Raw genomic sequence first — 19,440 nt, forward strand, 5'->3', positions numbered from 1 at the left:
TAAGACTTTCACACTTGGGCCATATCATGCGAGGACATGACTTACTAAAAAAGACAATAATGTTTGGTAAGGTAGAAGGCAGTAGGAAAAGAAGGAGACCACATTACAGATGGATGAACTCAATCCAGGAAGCCACAGCCCTGAATCTACAGGACCTAGAAAGGCAGTTGATGATAGGATAACTTGGAGGCCACTCATTCTTAGGGCTGCCATAAGTTGAAGTCAACTTGACAGCATTTAACAGGAAGAATTCAAAATGTTGGGGGCTAACATATCAGGAAATGAGGGCAGAAAAATTGGATGGGAGCAACTCTGTGGTGACATCTATGAAAACAGGACACTGGGAGACTGTTTGGATATAATGGAAAACTGGCTATTTGAGTAAATGTAAGGCTTGTAAGCTCAACTCACTCCACACCCTTTCATGGCTTCTCTGCTCCTGATTTTGCAAGAAATGATAGCATAGCAGCAAACTATGGTCATCTACAAACCAGAACTGGAAACCGCAGTCAATCAACCATGGATTTGACTTTTGTTCTGCAAACAAATTATGTCTTATGATTAAATTAAATGTCAGGATGTAATCACCATTTGCAATTTACGTAATTAGCCCTTACACACCTTCCTCCACCACAGATAACATTCCACGACTCAAAATGTAATCTGTCAATTACTTTTGAAGACAAACAACTGCAACAGACCGTAATCAATATCCACAGAGTACTTGTCATGGTAGGTTTTCAAACATCTTGTAGTAGTGGACTATGTCTAGAATTTGTATGTGACATATCTATTATGAACACGTGTCATGCAGTCTCAAAAGTGTCTTCAACTTAGCAAGGAAAAGTTTGAGTGTCAATTTCTCTAACAATGCAAGAATGCAAATTCTGTCTAACCAGCGATGAATGGATAAACCTTGCTAAGTTCTTCCATGTCCTTTCTAGTTCTTTGGCTTGTTGAATACAGCAAGGCAGATATAAGATAGGACATTACACAGGATATTTTCATTTGCTTAATGGGGAGATTAAACCAGGAACGCTTCTTGTTTGATGTTCTGTAGGAGGTTGATTTTCTTTGGCCTCTTGTGGTACACAGCTGTTTCGTTTTTATTTATTTTTTTTAGCAAGGCAGTGTCATTTATTATTTGTAAAAAATGAATTAACTTTAACACATACGTTTGTGAACAGAGCATACAAAGAATACTATGTAATTATGCTGTGTTGTCACAAGGGGGCAGAAAAGATCAAATATTGATGTAGCCAAGCCGTTGATATGAAACAAGAGCATGCAGTACAGTGTTGCATTATAACGGCATGAAATTTTATTTATATATAAATTATTCAGTGGCAATGCAAAGCATTAAAATACACTGTGGCAAAAGTATCTTTAAGCCAAGCCTAACTGCAGCCCTTATCTTGTTTTGCCATAAATACATCTTAATGCAGAATGGATTGTTTATTATCACTAATGGAATGTTTAATACATACTACTCTTCACAGAGGCCAGAAAGCCAAAGGTTAAGGCTACCATGCTGTTCACTGAGGGTAGGAGTTGTTTCTTAGTGCATTCCTAGTATGTCACATTTGAATTGCATAGTGGTTCACAACTTCTCCTGCTATTAGTTATTGCTGTTATTTATGCAGTGCATGCTAAAGACTTCCACCAAAATAAATAAATAAATAAATAATAGGCAGGTTGAAGTCTATGGGGACATTACAGTCTAAACGTTAATGAGTACTGCTGATGTGGGCAAGCTGGTGAGGCAAGCAAGGAAGACAACTTGTCCCTTTGATTCCTCTCCTTCTTGGCTGATCATCCAAAAAGGAGATGCAATTAAATTTCAGTTACAACATATTATTAATGCAGCTCTCAGGGAGGGAAATTTTCCATCTTGCTTAAAAGAAGTGGTGGTAAGACCACTTCTTAGAAAGCCCTTCCTGGACACCCTGGTCCTAAACAACTATCGACCAGTATCAAATCTCCCTTTTCGGGGCAAGGGGACCGAGAGGGCAATTCCTTTTCAACTCCAGGCAGTCTTGGATAATATAAATTATCTAGACCAATTTCAGACTGGTGTCAGAGCAGGATATGGAGTTGAGATTCCTATGGTTGCCTTAATGGATGATCTTGCCTGAGTATCAACATGGGGATTGTGTCCCTGCTCATGCTTGGACCTTTCAGTGGCATTCAATACCATTGCCCATGGCATCGTTCTGGAGTGCCTGGGAGATTTGGGAATTGGAGGCACTGTGCTTCAGTAGTCCTGGTCCTATCTTTTGGGCAGGTTCCAAATGATGAATTATTATTAGTAGTAGTAGTATTAATTGTGGATATAAGTAAGAGATGAAGTAAGTAGCAGTGTAATAAATGTGAACAAATGCAGGCCTGTTACAGACTGCCAAAATAAAGCTTCTTTGGGTCTCTTTGGAGGTATGCAAACGTAGGTCTGAAGTGATACTCTTCAGGAACACTTGCTTCTACCTAATCTGTTAACTGATCTTGAAGTTGCTGATAATCAGGGGAAAGTAAGCTGTTCAGAGAAATGGCAGGGAGAGCAGCTGGAATTGCCTCCTGACTGTTCTATTTTGAGTCCCAGGAAAATGCCACCAAGCAGCATGTGGGCCATACATATACTAAGTTGAAATAAACCTTTGTTTTGTTTATTTTATTTATGCTTCAACAGTTGAAGGCTGCTTGTGCTTGGTAAAATGTAAAGCTTTTGGGGCAATACTGTAGACAGCTGTTCTCAATATCTGATTATTGGGAAATGACAGGGCTGAGTGCCCCCCCCCCCCAAAAAAAAAAAAGGGAAGGTAAAAAAAGTGACAAGTGTGACAACTTGAATGGAAGGAACGGAAGTTGAGTTAAATTATTTATGTTTAATCTTGAGGCAATGCTTAATGCATTATTAACTTAGAGCCATAGTGACAGGATAGCATTAATTACACCAATAGGATGGTATCATATCATCTAAACACAAAACTTTGGAGATTTTCATTTTAATATCTCATTTCTGCGATGTAGACTCTTGCTTAGCTCCTTACCAAATCTTTACACACAAAAACACCCTTTCTACTATGTTCTGGAAAGCCATATTGTATTAAGACTCCTGACTACAGTAATCTCCAAAGGAGCTTGCTGCATTGAATAGGATGTGATATTTGGCACTCTTTTTACAGATTTCAAAACAATTTGCATTTTGGTATGTACTGATGTCCATTCAAACGTAGGTCCGAAGTGATACTCTTCAGGAACACTTGCTTCTACCTAATCTGTGAACTGGTCTTGAAGTTGCTGTTACTCAGGGGAAAGTCTTAATATAAGAAGTTTAATATGCTTAGCTGCTTCATTAATAAAATAGTTTCATTTTTCATTTGTTTTTACTATTCAAACTGCTGCTAGCTAGTTTCACCATTCCCAATTGGCATTCTAGAATTCAGAAATTGGTTGGCTGCTTAGGGACTAAATGGGTAGAATATCCACCAATATTTTATGTTTATAAGTGGGGCCCAAGCAGGATGTGACACAGAAGTTGTTCCATGATCTCCCATTGTGCATGCATTTGTATCATAATCTCTCAATATGTTTCTGTATCTGTTTATGAGTGTGTGTTTTACTCCAAAGCAAGTATGTGGAACTGATCAGGCAGGTGTAATTAAAACTGGAAAGGGGTCATTTACATACACATAGAACACAAGGCACTGGAAAAAGGTTTCCAGGTGATCTACTGACAGGACTTGAACCTATATAGACTCTAATCTTGCTGCATCACTTATCTTCAAGTCTTGCCAGCATATCTATCAGTTAGTCTATCAGCATCTCTTCCATTAGAGATGGAAGCATGGGGGAAGCATGGGGATGGCATTTGGATGACACATGCCCTGATGCCACCCCCAAGCTGGGGTCATGCCACCCACCTGACTGCTCAGTGGATGGTGTTACGGCACTCCTTTGGCATGGTCAAAAGCAGCGTGGGAAAGTGCTGCCATAGCAGCAAGGGCACCCTTTTTCTGGGCCAAAAAGAAGCAGCATTTTGTCACTTCTTTTCAGTTTGGAAAAATGCTGGATCAGGGCTGCAGCATGGCCCCGATCTGGTCCTCAAAGGGGCAGTGGCAAGGTGCTCCTTCGGGGCCGTCTGTTTTGCCCCTTAGTAACAAAGGTGCTCTACATACAGCAACTATATCAGTCTCCCTTCTCCCCACCCACAGGGTCAATATAAGCTTCAGGGTTGAGTGGGTTGAAATATCTCTGAGGCGTCTAAAGTCCAGTACCCTCTCCAAGACTAGCCATGGACCCTTTTTCTGAGCTGTACTTGTATTGCTTTTGTTTAGATTGATGTTGAATAATGCAATCTTCTCATTCTTGCAGGTTAGGCCAAAGACCCTGATTCCAGAGAGCCTCCCAATTTCTCCATGCAGAGACCAACCTTCCAAACAACCCTCAACGTTCCAAAAGGCAACTGTAGTCAGCATCAAAAATCCCACTCCTGCCCTTCCCACTGCCAACAATACTGTTAGCCATGTAAAGACTCCCAGCAGCCAGTCACAAAGTATCACTGAGGCCACGACTATTCCATCACCCCTGACCAGTGCTGGTGTGGCCTATGCCATCATCTCCACATCTCCCAACAATGCAACACCGATCAATAATAGTGCTGCTGTCTCAGTGGTCAATGACAGTATTAAAGTGCAGCCACTTCTCATCAGTGCTGATAGCAAGGTAAGTTTTATTGTTGAACTGAGCTCTCACTGCAGCTTTAGAGAGCATATATATGACATCCTTAGCTTTGCTTCCAAAACTATTTGGATTTTTGTTGTTCTTCAGTAAAAAAATCTTCTAACATTGTTTTGAACTTTTAAAAAACATGGGGGAACTTATAGCTATTGGGTATGGGCTAATGAAGGAATGGATGAGTAACTGCAGAGAGGTTAAGTTTTGTTAGCATCTTTCTTCTTTTCTCTCTATTCCTACCATCCCTTGCCGATATATACCTTATTATTCAGTTGCCCTTCAGATGCCTTGTTTGTTAAAGATTAATAATGGGTGACATTATAAGTTTGCATGGAATAATGTGTTTTGGTCAGAAGATGCTACTCCACTACAAATTTAGCAACAAGTGGCTGGCTATAAAAATTAGTCAGTTAATTAAGGGTGTACAATTCTTAATCAGAAATGTTTTGAGCATTTCTGAGCATATGCAGAACATTTTTTTGCACAACTGAATTACTGTCTACTCTCTGAATCTTCACTTCCTATAAAGAAATGTGATCTGTAAAGATCATTTTTTGATTTAATTTAATAGAACCTACTTTTGAGTAGATTTTTTAAAAAAGAAAAACATAAGCATAAACTTAGTGTGAGGTCAGGATTTAAGTTGGTTGAGTCTTTTGGCTCTAAGTTTCAGCCTTATCAAAATCCTCAAAGTGGATGAACTATGGAAGAAATGGAATAACAGAAAAGCAGAAGGGGGAAGGGGGAAGCCAAAAGAGAAGGAAATGGGGTGGGGAAAACTTCCCATCTAATTACTGTATATACTTGTCTATAAGTTAAAAAATTTAAGCCCAAAAATGGGCTCCAAAATCCTGGATTGATTTATATGTGGGTCAGTACAGTAATACTGCTCAGATGCTGAGACTGTGAGCTTTGGAAAAGTTGGTGGTGAAAGGAGGGGAGAAAACGAGAGAGTGGACATCTGTATTCCCCATTTTGCAAGCCATGCACCTTGGAAAGGTTGGTGGTAAAGGGGAGGGAGGGAGAGAGAGATTTGCATACCAAGATTGTGACCCTTGGAAAGGTTGGTGGTAAAGGAGAGGGAGAAGTAGGGAGGGGCATTTTGTTTTCCTCTTTAGATCCTTTGTTACATGTCCCTATGTTTGACTCTCAACTTATCCACGAGCCATATCAAAATCCATGATTTTGCCCCCCAAACCTGCCCTCGACTTATACATGAGGTCGACGTATACACAAGTACAGTGCGCCCGCACCATACGTGGGCGCGCCATACGCGGCCTTGAGCATACGTGCTCAAGCGGCAGCGCAGGGCGGAAGGGGCGGTGTGTCCCATTCAATTGAATGGGCGCACGCACCCATTGCGCCCTGCACACGCCCGTTGTACCCTGCGCTCGCGCCGCTGCGCCGCCACGCACAAGCATCATTATTTCCAATGGGGCTCGAGCATAGGCGGAATTCGCCTTACGCTGAGGGATCCGGAACGGATCCCCCGCGTAAGCCGAGGACAGACCGTATATACAGTATAAAAATGTCTAGCATGGGAGGAACAATAATAAATGCACTAAAGGACTGAAAACTGTTCAATGGGATTTACTTCTGCAGAGATGTGAGGAGGGCATGGAATTAGCTACATGAAACTTTTGTTTCCAAACTTACAAACAGACCTCACAAGGCATTTGACTTCCAGGAACGAAATGGATGAAACGCAGAATTGGAGGTGTAGGAAAGAAAAAGATAGTAGAAAATGCTTGGGGGGGGGGGTGTTTAGAAAAACTTGTCATGTAATTATGATAGCCTAGCACTGTGTGAAAAGCACAAAAACACAAAAGGCATACAAATTGGTTCACTGCAGCAAACCCAAATAATAATATACAAGGTGTATACTACACTGGACCTTTGGTACCAAAATCTGTGTTTGCTCAAATCCCATTATATACAGTCGACTCTCTGTATTCACGTGGGTTAGGGGCAAAGGACCCTCGTGAATTTAAAAATTTAGTGAATAAACCCTCCCCCCAGTTTCAGAGAACAGGGAGGGGTTAGAGAGAAGGCGTGCATGCACCCTTGCCTCTCTTCCCTGCTCTGATGCCTCAGAGAGCTTCCCTGCTCCGACGCCTCCTCCTCATCCCAGACAAGCTCTCTGAGGCATCGATGGAGAGAGAGCAAGAGCGAGAACCCCCCACCTCCCTTCCAATGCTTCAGAGAGCTTGCCTCAGCTCTCTGAAGCATCAGAGGGAAGGTGAGGGACTCGCCCTCCCTTCCTCTGGCCTGCTGCTGCCCTGGAAAGCTTTGGGAGAAGCAGCAGGGGTGGGGGGAGCCCTCTCTTTCTCCGAAAAAGAAAGCTTCCCTCTCTTTCCTTTTGTGGGTAGGGTTGCCATAACCACCTGTAGGCGGAAACAATCCCGGTTTTGGCAGAACTGGCCTGGTCTCGGTCCAGTTCTGCCAATTCCCGGGTTGGAGCACGGATTTTGCCTTGGCGCGGGCGGGCGGCGCTCCTCCTCCCCGACCTCCTTCTTTTGCGTGCCACGCGGCTGCGCAACCCCACCCTCTTCCTCCTCCTCCTTTTTTTGCGGTACGTGGCGCGCGGCCCACCTACCTCCTCTCCTGCGCAGACTCTGTTGGCCAGGCTGCAGCCAAAGGGGAAAGGAAAGGGCCATTTCCTTTGCCCTTTTTTGGTGCCGAGGAGGAGGAGGAGAGGGTGCCCATTTACAGTATTTATTTGGTTAAGTGTGTTGTTTTTAAAGTGTATTTTTTCCAGTATTTATTTTTATTACCGTATTGGCCGGCGTATGAACGACGTGGGCGTATAAGCCGACCCCAACTTTCAGTTGAATATAGAGTTTGGGATGTACTCACCGTATAAGACTACCCTCTTCCAATCATACCAAATAAAAATTAAAAACATCAGATTTATTTCAATATAGTAATTTTAATTCAAATGTTTATGACATGCAGGTACTTAGCAGGAAACCTTTGTATACAAAGCCTGCTTGGACTGGTCAGCTCTCCTTGCCTGCCCAGCCCTCCCTGTCTCCAAGACTATCAGAGTGATAGCAAACACGACTCTTTTTCCATACCCGGGCATCCTGGATGCCTGCACGTGCTCCACCCTTCACAACCTCCCCGTGAGGTGCCTCCTCACCTGGTCAAGAGGACCGTGTTAAGTCACTTCTTTCCATGAATCCTGATGAATTGATTTTTCTTCTACCGTACTTTACAACACCGCCCTTGCTGCTTTCATACGGTCACCAGATATGGCAGGGATATGGCCACAGCAGTTTTTGAACCCCCCCACCATATGCGGCGACCGCAGATTCTCCAGTCCAGCTTGGAAGTTTCAGCACCTGCCCTGTAAGATACACCCGGCATATAAGCCACCCTGACTTTTGAGAAGATTTTCCTGGGTTAAAAGTGTCTTATACGCCAGAAAATACAGTAAATGTATTTTTAAAGTTATTTTTGCAATATTTATTTTTATTAAATATATTTTTAAAGTGTATTTTTTCCAGTATTTATATTATTAAATGTATTTTAAAGTTTTTTGGAATATTTATTTTTTATTAAGTGTATTTTTAAAGTGTATTTTTTTGCAATATTATTTTATTAAGTGTATTTTTAAAGTGTATTTTTTCCAGTATTATTTTTATTAAGTGTATTTTTAAGTGTATTTTTTGCAATATTATTTATTAGGTGTTTTTTAAGTGTATATTTGCAGTATTTTTTATAAGTATTTTTAAAGTGTATTTTTCCAGTATTATTTATTAAGTGTATTTTAAGTGTATTTTTCCAGTATTTATTTTATTAGTGTATTTATAAAGTGTATTTTCCCAGTATTATTTTTCTAAGTGTATTTTAAGTGTATTTTTGCAATATTTATTTTTATAAGTGTATTTTTAAAGTGTATTTTTTGCAATATTTATTTTTATTAAGTGTATTTTAAAGTGTATTTTTCCCAGTATTATTTATTAAGTATATTTTTAAAGTGTATTTTTCCAGTATATTTTTATTAAGTGATTTTAAAGTGTTTTTTTGCAATATTATTTTTATTAAGTGTATTTTAAAGTGTATTTTTTCAAATTATTTTATTAAGTGTATTTTTGCAATATTATTTTTATTAAGTGTATTTTTAAAGTGTATTTTTCCAGTATTTATTTTTTAAGTGTATTTTTAAAGTGTATTTGTTAAGTGTTTTTTTCCAATATGTATTTTTCCCAAGTGCCTTTTCTGTGTGTTTTTGGTGCTTTTAATGCTAAAAGGTCTGCCTTCTTTTAACAATGATAGTGATGATGGTGGTGGTGATATTGATATCAGCAAGCCTCTGAGGCATGGCCAATGTAAGTTGCTCTTATTTTTACAAACTCATGCACAGTGAAGAAAAACCAAAGTACCTTGACCAAGTACACACTTCTGAGAAGTATAGTTGGTGCAAGACACATGAAACCGAGGGCAAATCCACTTCTTGTTAAACCACCTTGACATGTTCATTATGCATAGCCATGTTAAACCATGCTAAGTGTTAAACCCAAGGGGTTTGGTTATGGAATATGCAAGAGGCCATGTTAAGTAAAGCCCAAATGCGCTGTTGTGTGTGTTTTGGAATGGAGGGGGGTGGTTTGGCCAGAAAGGGAAGTACATTTCTGCCATCTGTCTAGGAATAATGCCAAAATGTCCTCCATTTTGATCATGCCTAAGAAACATGCATTTATATTAACATTTTTAAAAAATCATCAATTTTTTTCGCATGTCCTCCATTTTTAAAAAATGTGTCGTACATTTGAAAATTTTGTCCTACATTTATCCTACATTTGTCCCAGTTTGGAGGTCCTGACTTATGGCAACCCTGTTTGTGGGGCTAGTTACAGAGTGGCAGGGAGGGGATGGAGAAGAGAAAGGTGCGTGTACACGTGGAGGCCTTGACCTCGCAAATAATCAAAACCATAAGTTCCAAAGCCATGAATATGGAGGGAAGACTGTACAATCATATAGCAAGATGGGGTCCCTTGTATAAAATGGCAAAATTAAGGTTAGCTTTTTGAATCTTTTTTTTTTTTAAATTTGCAAGCTGTGGATGGTTGACTCCGTGGATGCAGCATCCATGATAGAGAGGACTGACTGTATACAATAATATAGAATGGAAGCCTTGATAAACTTCAATATAAAAGGAGAACTGAAGAGGCTCACAATGCACTTACATCTCCAAGAAAGACTTATTGGCCATGGTGGGTCAGGCACATCAGGCCTGACCTTCTACAAGGGCTCTGGTGGCTTGAGGATGAAGCAATCACATCACTATTCCATTATATTCGAATTAGGATGTACTTTTTCTTCCTTTTCATTCTTCAGTTGCCTCCTAGTCCCATCGTTTCTGTTGTTTTCCAGCCATTCTTCTCCTGGATTTCCAGGACCTTCTCTGTCTTTCTTCCTACATCAAGCAGATTAGCCTATCTATCCCCCCCCACACACACACACACTTTTTGGCTTGAATTTCAGCTGAATATGGTGACTGGGAAGTTATATAACATCACTTCCAGTGTACCCAGATAGGCCTTTATGGCCCATACTGTGCTTTTATGGCTCTGGGGTACTCCTTGCTTGTTAGATTGTCAACACATTAGGTTTTTCTCAGACTTGCAGTTGTCCGCTCCTGCTACAGACATTTTTGTCTTATCAAGTCTGTGTTCCATCCATCCTAATAAATTCTAATGTTCTAAAAATAATTAACTTGTTATTTTGAATGATTAACTTCATTGTTAATAAATCCACAGTCTGAGAAAAACCTAATGTGTTGACAGTCTAACAAGTAAATTACTAGTTATTTGCAAGTTCTGAAATATATGTTGGCATGAATCATGCTAGAAGGATATAGTTCATAGATGGAATGCATAAATAAAAAACAGATTTAAAAACTTGATTTGAAAAGGAATTATTTCTTTTCTTTTACTATTTTGTTTGAGAGATTCATGGCACGTTGGAGGCATAACATTCTCACTGGAATTCAGATCAGTGAAATTAAATAATATTGCCTCTGTTTGTAGACTTTATACAGATTCTCACATGAGGACATCCTTCTCTTCATGTGCTTTGCTCTATGATTGTACAGCCCCTTTGCCTGAAAAAAGTTGATTCAAAGTCTTCTGTTTTATGAAGAAAATAATACGACTCTCATACTAAGCATTTATTTCATTTTTTTTTACAGGTTATCATTATTCAACCTAAAGTTCAAACCCAAGCAGAAAGTAAAGTGGAGATAAAGCGACCTCCTGAAGAGTCAGCTCAGGGACCCCCTGCCACCAAAAAGAAAAAGGAGGAAAATCCAGAGGTTAGCTAATTTTTTTTACATACTTGTTATTCACAAAGGCTCTGAAAAGGCATTCTTAGTACAAAGGTTAGGTGTATAAAATCATATATTTATTGTGATGGGTAAATGGTGTGCCCTTGTTGTAAGGATGTGTTTCTTCAAATTATTTATTCAAGCAAGGCCAAGTGAATAATTTAATGAATTTTCTCCTCACTGTGGGAATGTCTTTGAAAACTGTACAGACTTCACATGGGACAGAAAGTCTCCATCCTCCTCTCTAATCTTCCTGTTTCTTGACATGGTCATGTGGGGGCAAGGAAAGGAGGGGAGCTGAATGAGTAGGATCACCACTGCCTCTAGTTGTGTTCTGACATACCCACGGTCTTCACTTGGCTGCCCCTTTCACCCTGTCACAGCCATGCAGGGCAGAGGGTAGTCAAGTGAGATTGTCCTAGCCAGCAGTGGATGAACCTTGCTTAGTTGCCCCCTGCCCCTTCCTCTCAGCACAGCTGTGTAGTGGCTGGCAGGAGGTGGGCAGTGGACAGCTAAGGGAGGAGAATTTGCACCAGCTGCCCTCAGTCCTACCACAGGACATTATAGAAGTGAGAGCCAACAAAAAGGTGAGTCTTGGCTTTGGAGGCAGGAGTAGTCCTCAAGTCTATTTGGAGACTATTTGGTGGGAGGCATAAAAAGGGCTTCAGGAGTATTCTCCTCATTTGCATTTTCCAACACACAAGAAGCCTCTTATTGGGTTTTGTTTGTTTTCCCTCAAAGTTTGAATATTTTTACCATCCCTACTTTGTTGATAGCAAACATGAGTTGACACTTTTCCCCTCATTATGCACCAAGAATCTGCTTGAGAAGTCACAATCAGTGTTTATGAGAACATTTCTTTGAGAGCATTCCATAGCTTTTCATGACCTGTGGAACCAAAGACTTTTCTGTAGTCAATAAAACACATGCAGATTTACTTTGGGAGTTCCCTGTTGCACTTCATTATCCATTGTGTGTTGGTGATTTTTTTGTGTCTCCTTTTTTGTGGATGGGAATGTATATTGATCTATTCCAATCGTGAAGTACTGAATATTAATAAAATATTGTCTCATGCTTTCCGTGAAGCTGCATGTTATGTACCAGGGCCAACTTCATCTAGTTAGCTCTTCATTTTTTAGTCCAGTTTTCATCCAAGGTATGCTCTGGTTGAGCTATTAATGCTACTTCAGTTTTTCTGCAAAATGTTCTATAAACCTGAATTTTAGTGTTCACTTCAGGCACAATCTAAAATTTACACAGCGAATAAACTTGTTCCAAGACAATTCCTGGAGCAATAAGCTTTAAGAACAAGTCTTAAACAATATAACTGTAGATCTTCTTGGAAGTACGTTTATAAATGTATAAATGTAAACAGTAAAATGGGACCTAATGAGATACTAAAAGAGTATTTTAGAGTACTCTAGGAGAGAGTGGAACAGCACCCTGTTGTCCCTACCCAAGCTGAATAAGATTAATAGCAGTCATAAGAATGGTGCCTACGCAGAACAGATTTGCACTTATTTTACCTTTCTGTCAACTGAAAACACTTTACACATAAAGTTTGTCCATAAAAATGGAAGTGTTGCATTTGTTACCCATATCTAGCAACTTCACCTTGACTTTCTTCATTGAAAAGTAATTGTGGTAATAACTATAATACACAATCCATTGCTTAACCATTTTGGTAGCCATCTTTATTAATCATTATTATTATTATTATTATTATTATTATTATTATTATTAGTCACACTACTTCACATTGATTTATACAGAGTTTTCTGTGTTCTAAAGACTTTGTACTTATTAGCCTTGCAGTTGTTACTTTAAAGCCATGTGGAACAATTTTGCCACCCATGTAAAACTAAGCAAAGAAGAAATAATCTAACATCTTTAACTAAAGTGTTTCAGCCTTGTCTTCATGGCAGAAGTGAGATTGGGGGGAGGGGGGGGAAAGGACTGTCTTGCCCAATAAATTAAATGTGCTGAGATCATCATCATCAGTAACAGTATAAGTAGTATAAATTACAAGGAGGAAGAGGAGAAGTATAACCTTAGCACCCTGCTGACACCACCATCTGAAAATCTTTTTACTCATGCCTTGCACACTATCTATAGGGCCTGGGGGCAATTACACTATATTTTTGACACACACACACAAGCTGTTTCAGTCTGGGGAAAGGGAATCTTTCTCTTTTCAAAAGCAGAAATGACTTTAGGTAACTCTCATTCTTCTCAAAAGAAAAAAAAATCCCGCTAGGGCCCAAAATAGCCAAAATTTAGTGGAATCCCCCAAACCCTTGCAGGGTGCCATAACCCTTTTTGAATTTTTTAAAGAATAGGTGATATCAGATTGGTGTGTGGAAAGGGTTGCGACACAGTGAGGTCCAGCACTGTGTGAACAACAATAAAAATAAAATGATTGCAAATGGGTTTATTGCAGAAACCTCAAATAGTAATATACCAAGTTGTATGATATATAATAATATACAGTAGAATCCAGATCAAAAATTAGTGTAGGAGAACTGATTAGAGTCCCAAGGCACTTCTCATCCCCAAAAAAGACCTATGGGCTATGGAGGATCAGATACATCAGGGACGTAGCCAGGATTTGGGGAAGTGGGAGGGTCCAGACTAAGTGCCACCATTATAATGGGGTTTGGGTACGGCGGTGCGGCAGCAAACACCATTCATTTTATTTAACAGAAGGGGGGGTCCAGACCCCAAGAACCCCCCCCCCCCCCCTTGGCTACGTCCCTGGATACATCATGCCTTTTAAGGCCTGACTCTTTGTAAGAGTTATGGTGCTAGAGAGAAATGCAAATATATCAGTACCCTATTTCATTCTAAACTAGGACTCTTTCTTTCTTTCTTTCTTTCTTTCCAGTCTTCAGTCCCACCTCTTCTGTTGCTTCCCAGCCACTTTTTTGCTGGGTTTCCATAATTTTTCCATCTTTCTTCCTCCATCAGACAGATTAGCCCATCTGCGCCCTCCCCCATTTTTTAGCTGGAATTTCAGCTTAAAATGGTCAGTGGACGTGATATGATTCCACTTCCTGTGTATCCGGATGTGCTAGTACTCCCCTGCACCCTACTGACATCATAACATGAAAACTTTTTTACTCAGTCTATACACTATCTAGGGCATGGGCGCAACCACACTATACTTTTGACCCTCCTGAGTTGTTTTAGGCTGTTGGGAGGGGATCTTTCCCTTTTCAACACCGAAAATGACTTTTGGTAACTTTTCTCCTTCTAAAAAAATAAAAATAAAACCCTTTCTGGGGCCTAAAATAGTCCAGGCCACTCCTCAGTAGAATCTTCCCAACTGCTTCTTTATATGTTCAGTGCTACGGTTTCTTTTTTCTTAGCTTAAGTTTTAAATTTGTATGCTAAGATTTCTTTTTCTGTCATTTCTGTCAACAAAAACAATAATGCAATGAGTTATGTAGGTTTTTTTAAAAAAGAAATAAATCATATACACAAACTTTTCATTACAGACCCAAATCATTTGGTATTTGATTTTCAGAAGATTTGCCCAGTAATTATACAATGTTGGTGTAACAAACACAGAAAGTCTAAATCCCATCTTGTCATAGCAGTGCCTAGTGACACCTTTCTGAAAGTCACTATTCCTCTCATTTATAGTTTAGTTAGTCAAGCCTTTTCCCTCATGTTTCTTTTTATTTTCCCATGTTTAGTATCCATATTATTATTTCATTTGTCTCCCTCTCTTTTTCAACCTTCGAGTCGTAGCCGACTTATGGCAACCCTAAGGCACAGGGTTTTCTTGGCACATTTCAGCAAAAGTTGTTTGCCATTCTCATCCTCTGAAAGACTGTGACTTGCCCAGAGTCACCCAGTAGGTTTTCACAGCCAAACAGGGATTGAAATCCTGCTCCCCAGAGTCACAGTCATGCTCAAACCATTACACCACACTGGCTCTCTTTTTGGACCATCAATATGTTTCAGTAATCATTTTTTAAAGTGCACTTATTTTCTTGCATAAAATAGTATTTTAAAGCAGTTGTTGGAAGATGTAGTCAGAGTTTGGAGAAATATTTTAAGATTAAATTTCCATGCCTTTTGTTTATTAAAGTGGAAATGATGGCTTCACAGGACTGTTAGTTCTATTGGACCATGTGGTTGTCAGGCAGCAGAGACTCAAGGCAGGAAGATAGAATCTGCTTCTTTCTTTCTATTTTGTGTGTGTGCTAAAGAAACAAGTATGTATTATAGCTTTTTCATTGAGTACATGGGCTTTGGGTTAATTTATTTTGTTCTTTGAGTAAGCTTTAGTTGATTAACATGCATTTATGCAATTAGTGTAATTAGAACTAACTGTGTAATTAGTGTAAATGCATGTAACGACAACTAGAACATATAATTACAACATGAAATGTTCTTCTTTTTTTTAAAAAAAGTCCTTATTGAATTATGCAAAGAGAGATGTACTGCTGATTTCTTAAGGCACAAAGAAATTGTTATCTTCAGTGTACAAAGTAATACTGAAAAATAGATCAAGCAGGTTAATGTTTTATAAACAGAAGTAAAAAAAATTAGTAAACTAGAAATAGTCTTGTTATTGGTAGCTGAAGACAGAAAATCAGGTGTGTTGAAATTTCAGTAAAAATTGGGTGGGCTAGAAGATTTTGCACCAAGAAACATGATATACTTTAGTTCTCAATATGAATCAGTTTTACACAGTGTACATAAGGTATAGAGTTAGTTGTATAATTCTGAGGATTCCTTGTTTAATTTTTATTGTGCTCTTACTCTTAATGAGCTCAAAGCAACATTTTATCTTTACAGCAGCCCATTGAAGTTGGTTATGCCAGAAGCCAAGCTAAATGTTATAAGAGATGTAAGAGCAGCCTAATGTATTTCTCTCTAAAATCTGAAACTGCTGTCCTTGAGCTCTGATGTTCCTTAACCCTGCTGCTCCATGTTATTGGTTGCTATTATGGGTAGAAAACAAGCCAAACACACAGTGACTTGAATTTTTAATTTACTAAAAGATGAAGAGAAAGGTCTGTGACTGCTGTCTTCATAGCAGTCACACATCTCTTTTGATGCTGAATTCCAGAGTGGGACCATTTGAGCTGCTTGTGATGGATGTTTAATCCAGCACAGTCCTGTTATAGGCATTCCATACCAGATATTTAAGCCAATACGTTAATTGCCACTGGTACTGAAAAGTAATATCTGTCAGTGGATTCAGCAAGCCAGATATATGCCAGATCAGTGTATTTGCCCATATTCTTTCCAGGGGTGGTTTTATTTGAATGTTTTAAAATATTATATCATTTATATTTTTAGACTATTAAAAGCAGTTAACAAAAGCCAGTGTGGCATAGTGGTTTGAGTGTTGGACTACAACTCTGGAGACCACGGTTCAGTTCCCAGCTTGGCCATGAAAGCCACTGGGTGACCTTAGGCAAGTCATTCTCTCTCACTCTTAGAGGAAGGCAATGACAAATCTCTTCTGACCAGTCTTGCCAAGAAAATCCCATGGTACGTGTTAGGGTTGCCATAAGTTGGAAATGACCTGAAGGTACACAATGACAACAACAGCAAAAACAGTTCTCCCATGTCTAGTCTAAATGAGTTCAGTCCTTTGTATGCCTTCATTCTGTTTATTAATGTATATATCAGGCCCTCACCCTCATCTACTTCCAAATAAACATACATAGAATTCAACTGATTGCTTCTTACAAATACTTACAATAAATAGTTATAATAAAAACAATGATGGGCCATGTCCAAATGCCATGAAGTACAAATCAAGCTTTCATTGCCTATATCCTAACATGTTGAGCCTATCTGATGAAGAATGAAATTCAGAACAGTTACATTACGCTACAACATTAGCATGACATGTTGTTCTTCCAGGTGTCCTCAGAGCCACCTGTAAACTACTTGTGGAGGGGTCCAAAGCAGATGAATGCTCAGGGATCGTCCTAAGAAAAGAAGAACACAGCCTCCTACTTCTGCTAGATTCTGTTATTCTGCCAGCAGAAATCCAGCATTAGATGCTGCCCTTAGCAAATGAAGAAGAATGTGTTCAAATATGTTAATTTGTCATCTATAATTCGAAAGAGTTAAATCAGATTCGTCAGTTATTAAGGAGCTCGTGTTATTGTCATCTTGTTCAAATGGAGAAATGTTTTGAAAGTCTCTGGCACTGTTGTGATTTTTACTGTACTAATCAAAGTATACAGCATTAAAGTGCCTTTTTTCTTCTATAGAAAATTGCCTTTATGGTAGCATTAGGCCTGGTTACAACTGAATACTTGGAAGGTAAGAATTCTTTTATTAGTGCAAAAATATTCTCTGTTCTGAGGGAAAATAGATTTGAAATCGGTAATTAATTTATTATTAAAAGTTTAGGGGAGTAATCCATCTCAACTAAAAATGTGTCTTTTTTTGTCAACTGCAAACCTTGTCTAGGTGTTGGGTAACACAGTTTACATTGATTGCTGGCATATGTCTCATTACAGAAGCCAAGTCAAAATCTAAAAGTGTCATGATTGCTGACCACTGCAGAGGCCTAAGGGCCAAATAACATAATGCACCAAGTTCAAGATTACATTTAATATACCTGTTGTTTTTTCACTAAGGAATATTATGGAGCAGGGTGATTTAGCCCAGAACCACAGGTGGAGATGGGGTGCAGTTCCACTCTCCTTTCAACTGCTGTAGTCCAAATGAAACATGCTCCCCAAAGCTTCTGTTTGTTGCAAGGAGAAGCATAACTGCAATTTTTCATGCAGATGGTAGCACAAGGGCAAGGATTAAAACAAACATACCATAGACTGGATCCCAGATCTCCCCCCATCCTGTCCCCGCTAGTGGCTATTAAAAATTAAAACCTAGAAAACTTAAAGATGACCACACAGTCCATGTCTCATGTCATCTGGCCTTTATGCTTCTATTTTAAAATATCCCTTACATTTCCTGAAATGTGAAGGTCATGGGCGAACATAACATTTTAAAAGCTATTATATGCGGTGTGGGATTTTCTTGCCATCCGCTTTGATGTTTATTTGTATTTCAAAAAAGCTTTGCATTTTATAGCTGCATTTTTGAAAATCATTTAACACCTTGAGGAACAAAAATTTAAAAGCAGTTTAAAGAAAATGTAAGACACCAGTGTTCTTAATCCTTTCATGGCAACATATTGAAATGAAAATTACAAAGGAACACATTTTACCAAAGATTTGGGAAATGAAGAAAGTGCAAATGATAAATCACAATTTGCTTTACTTGTTAGGCATTTTTTCAGTGAGATTAAGGCAATATCCTAAGGTGTGAATACCTCTGAATACCACTCCATTAAAAATAATAGTGAACACCCAGTTTCAGATTTTTTCTTTTCATCAATAGTTTTATTAACTGTTTCATTGTCAATAAATAATAAAAGTAATAAAAAGAGATATTTTAAGTAACATTGCAACAAATTTAAGAATTTTAGATGGAAAGATACACTTTCTCTTCGGGTTCTACAAAACATTTGGAAATGGAGGTGGTTTTTAAATTCCCATTTTTACAGTCATAGGTCTCTGTAAAATCACAGTGGAAATTTAGGTCTAACTGAAATTCAGTGGTCCACCCCCCCCCCCGCTAAATAAAGAAGACAAGGAGCCCTCCTCTACAGGTTGCTCCCAGCAGCTAGAATTGAATGATGTACTGCTAATAATATGGAAATTCAGTTGTTATAGGCACATGAATTAAAGATTACTGGTTGGTACACTGGTGATTAGTCCCAACTAGAGAAGATCCATTCAGTTAATTTTTGAAATGGTAAGTCAACACATAGGTAAATCCCATTGATTCAGTGTTTGACACCCTTTGATTAAAAAGTTCCATAGGAGTTACAAGAATCTCCATCCCCCAGCATCTAATCCTATTATGCCTTGGGGTCTGGTGCTTTTCACATTTTAAGGAGGCCCTATGAGATTTTGGCTTCTTGCACCCTTCAAATATTTACTTGGTCATTTTCTTTCAGTTGTTGGTTATGAACTTTAAAGGTCTACACAACAATTTGTAAATTTATATCGCCTTATGTGATCCTACTCAAGCTTTAAGATCTGTAGAGGGCGGGTTTCTCTTTATTCCATCACCATCCCAAGCATGTTTGGTGAGGATACAGAAGACACAAGTTGTGAAATTCCCTTCCATGGGAGATCTGGTTGGCCCCCTCCCTGCTATCTTTACACCGGCAGGCAAACACATCTTAAAAACTATTCTTAACTTGTGTGTTTTAAATACAATTGTGGTTTAAAGAAGTGATCAGGGATGATGCAATCCAGCCAAATATTAGAAATTAAGTTCTAAATAGAATTAGGCCTAAACAACAAAATTCATCAGGTTAAATGAGT

The 19,440-nt window shown here is 39.0% G+C and overlaps 1 protein-coding gene across 5 annotated transcripts in view; it reads left to right on the forward strand.

Annotated features, from left to right (window-relative positions):
* Nucleotides 1–19,440, forward strand: part of PHF21B (PHD finger protein 21B) — a 229,699-nt gene that overhangs the window by 189,590 nt on the left and 20,669 nt on the right. For all 5 annotated transcript variants that reach the window (XM_042469500.1, XM_042469501.1, XM_042469503.1 and 2 more), the window contains 3 exons: nt 4,369–4,719; nt 10,928–11,050; nt 17,308–17,359. In XM_042469500.1, coding sequence (XP_042325434.1) covers nt 4,369–4,719; nt 10,928–11,050; nt 17,308–17,359 — 526 coding nt within the window. The remainder of the gene's footprint in view (nt 1–4,368; nt 4,720–10,927; nt 11,051–17,307; nt 17,360–19,440) is intronic.

The sequence above is a fragment of the Sceloporus undulatus genome, chromosome 5, assembly GCF_019175285.1.
Source record: "Sceloporus undulatus isolate JIND9_A2432 ecotype Alabama chromosome 5, SceUnd_v1.1, whole genome shotgun sequence".
NCBI lineage: Eukaryota > Metazoa > Chordata > Lepidosauria > Squamata > Phrynosomatidae > Sceloporus > Sceloporus undulatus.